A 9,219-nucleotide genomic window follows, 5' to 3' on the forward strand; every position below is an offset into this window, starting at 1 on the left:
TATTATTATTACTATGTTTATGTTTAGCTCATATGTTTCATTGTAAGCCCATGTGTATAAGGGCCTCTAGTTATGCATAGCCCATTAGGGTATTGTTAGATGGCTTATATATATCATGTATTGTAATCATTCAGGATCATAATAAAACAACGACACATTTGCCTCATAACATGGTATCACGAGCTTAATTTACAAACACCAAAAACCGATCCTCAAAACCCTACCTTGCCTCCTACGATTCGTCCAAAAAAAAAAACAAACACAAATCTCTACCGAAGCAGCAGCTTCATCAACATCTTGACCCCTTTCTGCTTCCTCCTTCATGGCACCATCCACTAAATACGACAAAGTTTACACCGTTACATCGGTCACGAATCTCATCCCAATCAAGCTTGACCTTGCCAAACTTAATTACACACATTGGAGTACTCTTTTCGCGAATCATTGCACTACATATGATGTCTCACAATTCCTTGAAGCCGCCACCACTAGCAATGATGATGATGATGTTAAGAAAGCCGATGCGGCCGTTCTTGGGTGGATCTACCTTGCGATCTCCAAACCACTTCTAGAACGCTTCCTAAACTCGCAACCAAAAACCGCTTTCGCAGCATGGGAATTCTTGAAAAAAATCTTTCAAGAAAATAAAAGATCTAAGGTTGTGGAACTCACAGCCTATCTTCGTGCTCTCAACATCGGTGATCTCAAGCCCGAGTAATATTTTCGTAAGATAGACGCCATATCCGCCATGCTCGCTAACCTCGGGACCACCATCACCGACAAAGATCTCGTCACGTATGCCATTCATGGCCTTAATGACCGGTTCCCTCACGCCAAACACATCATCTTTCATAGCAATCCTTTCCCGAGCTATGAAACAGTGCAATCCATGATCACACTTGAATAAATGGAATTGGCTCGCAAAACTAAGCCAAGTGAACTGGCCGGAACACCTTCCACACCCACGGTCTTAGTCACTCAAACGCCTCCCACCTCACGCACTGCCACAAGCACTCATGTTTGCCGCAACTTCAATCGTGGTAATTGTCGTTTCGGTGCATCATGCAGGTACTTGCATCAGCCCAACAGGGCGTCTTCGGCTCCACAATCATCACAACAGCAGCCACGTTCTTCAACACCTACTCAGGCTCAATTGCTTGAAATTATTGCGGCCCAACAACGCTTATTAACTCAAGACACATACAGGCCCACGAACTACCAGCCCACGGTCCCATTTAATTTCAGGCCTCGGACGCCCTTGGCCCATCATGCCAGCCCACTCGGATTCCCAGCCCTCAGCCCACAAGCACATTGGGTCGGGCCTGTGATGAGTCCACAGCCGCATACTGGACAATTATTATCTCCTTCGCCTGGTCCTGTTTACTATCCGGCCCAATATTTGGCCGCCCCATCTACTTCACCTGCTGGGCCGCAAGTCCACCTTGGGCCGTACCAGTCCACTACTCCATCTGATCAAGCTACTGCTCTTCCACAATCCTTCAACACTGCAACACTTCAGGATTTTAGCAATGCCGGTTGGCATATGGACACAGGTGCTTCCCCTCACTTATCTTCTAGCATTAATTGTTTGAATACTATTTTTAATTATTGCATGTACTCCTCGGTCGCCGTTGGGGACGGTAATTCAATTCCCATCACCAACACCGGCCATAGCGTGTTGCCAAATATACACCGCCCGTTATACCTATCTAATGTCCTCGTTACCCCCAATATTGTTAAGAACCTTATCTCTGTACACCGCTTTACCCGTGATAATAAAGTATCTGTTTGTTTTGATGAATTTGGTTTTTCTGTGAAGGATTACATGACCAATCGCCTGCTCCTCTGATGTGACAGCAACGAAGACCTCTACCCGTTCACCCACCAGTCATCACCTCAACAACAAGCATTATTAACTACCTCCACCACTTGGCATCAACGCCTCGGACACCCTAGTGTTGAAGCTTTTCGTCGTCTTATTTCTAGAAATTTCATAGTGTGTAATAAAACGAAGTCTCCCGAGTTTTGTCATGCATGCCAACTTGGCAAACACGTGAGACTTCCATTTCATAGTTCTATTTCAACTATTACTTCACCTTTTGATATTATACATTCCGATTTGTGGACATCTCCTGTTTTAAGTTTAAGTGGTTTTAAGTATTATGTTTTGTTCTTAGATCATTTTTCGCATTATTTATGGGTTTTTCCACTACGCAACAAATCCGATGTACTTAATGTTTTTGTACAATTTTGCACCTTTGTTAAGACACAATTTAATACCGAAATAAAAGGTTTTCAATGTGATCAAGGGGGGAATTCGACAATACCGCATTACATAATATATTTAAAACTAGCGGTATTCAACTACGCCTTTCATACACCCAAACGTCCCAACAAAACGGAAAATCCGAAAGAATGATTCGAACAATCAATAACCTCATTCGTACTCGCCTTTTTCAAGCGAAACTACCATCAACTTTATAGACTTCATATGTCCGCTTACCTACTTAACCTTTTACCATCATCCGCCATCGTTTATGAAATCCCACACACACGCCTGTATAATCAACCTCCTACATACTTCACCTTACGCGTTTTCGGTTGCCTTTGTTATCCACACCTTAACACCACCAACAAACTTGACCCCCGATCCACTCCGTGTATCTTTCTCGGTTACCCTTCAAACCATCGGGGTTATCGTTGTCTCGACCTCGCAACCAACAAAATCATCCTCTCACGCCATGTCACCTTTCACGAGAACATCTTCCCATACGGTTCCGACACGACCTCTACCACCCCTCCTCCTAGCACCACCACATACGACTTCCTCAACCCTCCTCCTAATGCCTTATCCTGCGCCTTTGTCGACCACTATTCCTCTCCATTACCCACTACGGTTGACGACCAACCTACACCACCTACATCACCTACACCACCTACACCACCTACCCCACCTATACCACCATCACCTCCGCCCCCACCGCTTAATCCTCAACCTCCCCCACCCAACACCACATCTACTCACCCTATGGTCACCCGACATCACGTTGGCACCACTAAACCTGTCTAACGCCTCAACCTACATGTATCCACTATATCGCCTCTCCCCACATCCTACCCGCAAGCCTTCCGTGACCTTAATTGGCAACACGTTATGACTGAAGAGTATAATGCTTTAATTAAAAATAGTACTTGGACACTTGTGCCCCGCCCATCGGACATGAACATAGTTCGCTCCATGTGGCTCTTTAAGCACAAGTTTAATGCGGACGGGACTCTCAGCAGGTATAAGGCTTGACTTGTAGCCAACGGTCGCAGTCAGCCGATGCGACTTTTAGCGATGAGACTTTTAGCCCGGTTGTTAAGCCCGCTACCATCCGGACTGTTCTCAGCTTAGCTATTTCTCGACATTGGCCAGTTCATCAGCTCGATGTCAAGAACGCTTTTCTTCACGGTCATCTTACTGAGACCGTATACATGCATCAGCCTCGAGGTTTTCGTGACTCTTCACGACCCGACCATGTTTGTCTCCTGCAGAAATCCCTTTATGGATTGAAGCAGGCACCCCGTGCTTGGTACCAGCGATTTGCTAGTTATGCTCAGAGTGTTGGTTTTTAGCAGAGTCGATGCGACACTTCCTTGTTTATATATAGACAGGGGACTGATACTGCCTACTTGCTACTTTATGTTGATGATATTGTTTTGACAGCATCGTCTGATGCCTTTCTGCAGCAGGTCATTGCCTCTTTACATCGCGAGTTTTCTATGACTGATCTGTGTCCACTTAATTATTTTTTGGGTATTTCTGTTACTCGTAATTCTTCGGGGATGTTCTTATCTCAGCAGAAGTATGCGACTGAGATTCTTGAGCGTGCTGATATGACCGATTGTCATCCGAGTCGTACACCTGTTGAGACTAGTTCGAAACTGGGTACTTTGGGCCCTTCGGTTGCTGACCCGACTTTATATCGGAGTCTTGCCGGGGCTCTCCAGTATCTCACATTTACCCGACCGGATATTTCTTTTGCAGTACAGCAGGTTTGTCTTTTCATGCATGATCCTCATGAGCAGCACTTCTCCGCTCTTAAGCGGATCTTACGTTATATACAGGGTACTTTGGATCATGGTCTGCAGCTTTATGCGTCTACCACTACAGAGTTGACTGCCTACTCGGATGCTGATTGGGCTGGCTGCCCCAGCACACGTCGGTCTACGTCGGGTTACTGTGTTTTTTTGGGTGGTAATCTTCTCTCATGGTCCTCTAAGTGACAACTGACACCTTCTCGCTCCAGTGCTGAGGCTGAATATCGCGGGGTTGCTAACGCCTTCGCGGAGACATGTTGGCTACGCAACCTTCTCCGCGAACTTCATTGTCCGTTATTTTCGGCCACTATAGTGTACTGCGATAACGTCCGTGCCCTCTACATGTCAGGGAACCCGGTTCAACATCAGCGTACGAAACACATTGAGATTGATATACATTGATCTTGTGACAAAGGGACATGTGCGGGTCCTTCATGTTCCTTCCCGCTATCAGTATGCTGACGTCTTCACCAAAGGGCTTCCTACTGTCTTGTTTGATGAGTTTCGATCCAGTTTGAGCGTCCGTCCCACTCCCGTTCCAACTGCGGGGGGCTGTTAGCCGATATTATTATTACTATGTTTATGTTTAGCTCATATGTTTCATTGTAAGCCCATGTGTATAAGGGCCTCTAGTTATGCATAGCCCATTAGGGTATTGTTAGATGGCTTATATATATATCATGTATTGTAATCATTCAGGATCATAATAAAACAACGACACATTTGCCTCATAACAGATTTCTCTCGATTACTTCTCTGCGATGGAAGATAGTTTTTTCATTCTACTTTAATCCTTTCCACCGCCGTTCTCGTGGTGGAACGGATTACATTTGCTAGATCTCCTCTAACCTTTCGTTGAGGTCTTGTTTCGTTTGTGGTGAGCTTTCTTACTTTTATGTTTTTTTCAACTGTCGTATGGCTATTGGGTTAAACTGGTGGTCTTAGTGGTGTTCCACCACGACTACGATTATCGTTCTCGTGGTGGGTCCGGCTAGATTGCTCCGGACTCTTCTTGTTTGACCTTCACCAATCTAACCCAACACTTTACGTCTTATAACATTAGTTTGTTTTGTAATATGTTGTCACCCAATTTACGTATTGTAGTATGAGTGATTGGGTGAATATTACTCGTAGTATTTAATACTTGTTTGAAATAGTTTAGTTTAGCAACATATTCTTTTATAAGTACTTGATTGGATCGTCAATAGATGTTTTAATTGGTAACGAAGACAAAAGGTAACTGAGATATCAAGTATATTTGAAATTGACCCATTTTTAGTTAAAGGGATAGAGATTTTCACCTCTAATAGCACCAAGTGATTTTTAAAACCTGAACTCGATGTTCCATGGAGTAAGACCATTTTTAATAGCGATCTTTGGTGGCGCTGACGCGAAGTTAAAGAGTGCATTTTTTGACTTATTGACTATGACGTGACAGATGCAAGATGGTGACATTGTTTAGCAGGAAATGTCAAGTTTTTTTGGCGTCAAGCCCGTGTATGATAACAAATTTTGAATTTTTTTAAAAAATTAAAACAAATAAGTAAAAAAATTTAATAAAATAAAAACATTCTTTAAATAACAACACTAAATTAGTACATACACATGATTTTAAGTATAATAAAATGAAAACATTAACCACTTGGGCATAGCTATATGTCGACACCACCGAGTTCACAATGAAGCAAGAGATTCATTTTCAATTTTTAATAACACTCAAGATTGAATTAATTGGGATTTTGACAAGGGGAGCGTCCATGTGTCCAATTCATTCAGTGTTCTTTTGTGTGGTATTAACAAAGTGTGATATGTAGATACATAAATCAATAATACATAATGTGTTCATGTGCAATCCTTAAACCAAAAAAATATAAAAACTTAGAATTAAATGTCATGCCTTATTTGGACAAGCATAAAATCGATGCCCTGGGTTTCGAGTTGTCCATGACATACGCAGGAGTGCACTTCGACAACACCAACACAAAACCATTTTTATTGGAATTTGATTGAGATGATTAAGCCTCTAATTGAAAATTAGGGTTCACATATTGGGAATGGAAGACTCAAATGGAATAAGGGAACGTTTGATAGAGACTTAAGACTCACATGCCACATACGTGACTAGTTTCCAAGTGTAGTGGACTAAATTACCCCCACGTGAGGAAACTTAACGTGATAAAGCTAACAGCGTGTATAAATGAGGCCATCAGTGCTAAATTTAGATAGATGAGGGGTCAACTACGTCAAAAAATTAGTTAAATGTTATCCATGTTTTTTGATACAAAGATAACAGGCCATCCGCGCAATTTCGTTTATTTTTTAATCTCTTTATTTTTCCCATTACGTTATTATATTTAAGTTTATTAATTTAAAAAAGAATCTCTCTCATTTTTTTTATACAAACATATTCATTTATAGTGTTGAAAATTTTATTGTTACTAAAACAAAATTAAGTTTGATGATCCCTATGAATACCCTTTTTAAAAAATTAATGTTTGGTTAACCATTGGTAAAACTGTTGCTCAATATCGTAACATTTAGTTTTGTGAAGAATATTTAAATGAATCCGAAATTAAATTGAGATCTAAGGGAGAAAACTCTACTAATTCACAGTAATTGAACTATGAACACCAGACTCTCAATTAAACAATAAATAAGAATTATTAGTGCAAGAATTGAGAGAACACGATAAAAATATATAATTGATAATGTTGATCGTGCAAAAGATACAAGTTCAAAGCAAACCATCGACCTCTATTTATACAGATAAACACCAAATCTAAAGATTTGGTTTCCAAAATAACTTAACTATAAATAAGGTAAAGATAAACTCAAAAACTAAACTAATATGCAAATAACTCTGAAGTTAATCTTCTGGAGATAAAACCGAATCAAAACAAATCTTCTTAAACTTTAAACATATCTCCAGAATATTCTTTAGCTTAGGCATCAAGAAATTTCAAACCGTTGACTTCAGTAAACATCAGAGTCTGCAACTTCAGACTCTAATTCTCCAGATTCTAGCATGCTTTTGACTCATCAGATTTTCATTTTCCCAACAATCTCCCCCTATCTGATGATGTCAAAACAACCTGCACACCTAATTAGCCACCTTAGCATACTCCTTTTCGATAAGCTTACACTTGTTCTTCATGTGAGGAATTTTCTTCAACATAAATAGCTTGCTATACAAGTGATTCAACAATTGAACCCTAAAAGGAAAAGTTTGCTCTGTCTCACACCTGGATAATAAACTGATCAACATCTCAATACCAGCCCCTTCAAACTGATCAACCCTAATCAACATCCTTTGATTTCCAGTTGTTTTAAACATCAAACCATCTAAATACTCAACATACTTCTCATCAACAAACTCTAAATGTTCAGGGACAGCATACCTTTCAACATGTCCCTTAGCTCTTCTTTCTTTCATCTTTAAATCAAACATTCCACAAAATACCTCATAATCCTTAAAACTTATAAACCCTTCTTCAAACACCAAATGTACCAGCATATAAACTCTCTTCAACACTTTTTTCACAACAACTTGATCTCCTGCATACTCCTTAATACACACAGCTATGCCTTTCCACTCACAAAAACCCAAACAAACAATTTGATTTATTTTAACTCTTAATCTCCTATCTGGTAAGTGTGTCATTGTTAGCAGTAGAGTTACACCTTCAAATTCAGATTTATCAACCTCAACCTTGACAACATCACCTTCATATCTTCTGAATCTAAATCTTTTGTTCATCTGAGCCCTTAGATCACCCTCTGTCCTTTGCATAGCAGCAGCCACAACAGCACTAGAACTCCCCTGAATATCACCAACACCTCCAACAGTTATATTCTCCCCCTCAACCTGATGCTCCCCCTCAATTTGAGCTCTCTTTGATTGCTCCCCCTCAACACCTGCAAAACCTGCATCATCTGACCTCTTTCTTTTCTCTCCCTTTTTGACATCATCTAAAGGCAGAGAAGATATGACCTTCCAAATTTCAGTTTGTTAATTTTTTAGGGAACAAATATCAGAAGCAAACCCAGTAAAGCATTGTCTTAGTTCATCAACACCAACCATCCTTTTCTCCAGCTCAGCCAACCTGTGATTAATTTCTGCAACAGACCCTGAACCACCTGCACTAGATAACCCCTGCATATCCTCAACCAACCTCCTTACCTCCAACAGCTCATCTTTTGAAACAAAATTATTATTAAAGTTAAGATTATTAATCTTAGACTGCACACCAGAGAGCTTGTCATCAAACTCCTTAGTCAACTTGGTCAAAGCCTGATGTAGGCCAACCATGGTGACTGATGCCTCAGTCTGAGAAGTAGTGCCAGAAGATAAGGGTAGGGTTGGTATGTCCTCACAGCCTTTCTGTTGTAAAGAAAGCTGATCCTTGGACATAGAAGATTGTGAGGCCTGTATCTCACCCTGTGACATGAGTGTGATATTGGCAGCCTGTGCAAGTATGTGTAAGGATGGAATATTTGGAGTGAGTAGTGGCAGACTTGAGTCTGGGGTAGCAGTTGGCTTGGTCATTGCAGTAGGTTGTTGGATTTGGTTATTTGAGTCCAGGATTGGGACTTCTTCATGTAAGTCAACTGAGTGGGTTTTCTCAGTAACTGTAATATGGGTATCCAAGCTAACTAACCTACCAGGTTCAGGTAGGGATAAAGCACTCCTCTCACCAACCTCTAGCAGAGGTGGTGGAGCAATACGAGCAGCACTCTTCCTAGTGAATCTTTGAGGTGAATCCACATGTGCTGTAGAATCTAAGGTTTTAGATATGGTGGTATTCTCAGTATGAACTGGTGGGTTCATAAGGTGGGTTGAGTGGATAATTTGTTCAGCAGCAGTGGGTGAAGATGGGTTAGAGTGAGGTGGGATTTCCTCACCCATGTCTTCAGCCTGCTCTGTTTGTGAAAAAACATGGGGTGGAGTTTGTGTGGGGGTAGAATCTGATTGCTCAGATCCTAAAGATGGTTGACCATTGTTGTTATCTCCTGCAGACCCTGATTGCGCAGATTCTAAAGAAGATGCCCCTGCAGACCCTGATTGCTTAGAATCTGTAGGTTGGTCTGCACGGCCAAGATTGACCCAATGCAATATAGCATGAGTAAGAGCTACCT

General features: G+C 41.3%; 2 protein-coding genes across 2 annotated transcripts; both read left to right on the forward strand.

The window, feature by feature from the left end:
• The first annotated feature begins 322 nt into the window (after window positions 1-322).
• LOC139902514 (uncharacterized) lies at window positions 323-718 on the forward strand. The gene has a single exon (XM_071885128.1). It carries the CDS (start codon window positions 323-325, stop codon window positions 716-718), a length of 396 nt encoding a protein of 131 aa, XP_071741229.1.
• Window positions 719-3,154: 2,436 nt separating this feature from the next.
• LOC139902515 (uncharacterized mitochondrial protein AtMg00810-like) lies at window positions 3,155-4,269 on the forward strand. The gene is made up of 3 exons (XM_071885129.1): window positions 3,155-3,285; window positions 3,393-3,610; window positions 3,710-4,269. The coding sequence occupies exons 1-3, from the start codon at window positions 3,155-3,157 to the stop codon at window positions 4,267-4,269; spliced, it is 909 nt and encodes a 302-aa protein (XP_071741230.1).
• Window positions 4,270-9,219: the final 4,950 nt, after the last annotated feature.

This window comes from Rutidosis leptorrhynchoides, chromosome 3, assembly GCF_046630445.1.
Source record: "Rutidosis leptorrhynchoides isolate AG116_Rl617_1_P2 chromosome 3, CSIRO_AGI_Rlap_v1, whole genome shotgun sequence".
Lineage (NCBI taxonomy): Eukaryota > Viridiplantae > Streptophyta > Magnoliopsida > Asterales > Asteraceae > Rutidosis > Rutidosis leptorrhynchoides.

Coding starts and splice junctions, on each gene's coding strand:
- LOC139902514 (XM_071885128.1), top strand. CDS start 323: ATGGCACCATCCACTAAATACGACAAAGTTTACACCGTTACATCGGTC.
- LOC139902515 (XM_071885129.1), top strand. CDS start 3,155: ATGACTGAAGAGTATAATGCTTTAATTAAAAATAGTACTTGGACACTT. Junction 3,286..3,392: donor GCGGACGGGACTCTCAGCAG/GTATAAGGCTTG, acceptor GACTGTTCTCAG/CTTAGCTATTTCTCGACATT. Junction 3,611..3,709: donor TAGTTATGCTCAGAGTGTTG/GTTTTTAGCAGA, acceptor TTGTTTTGACAG/CATCGTCTGATGCCTTTCTG.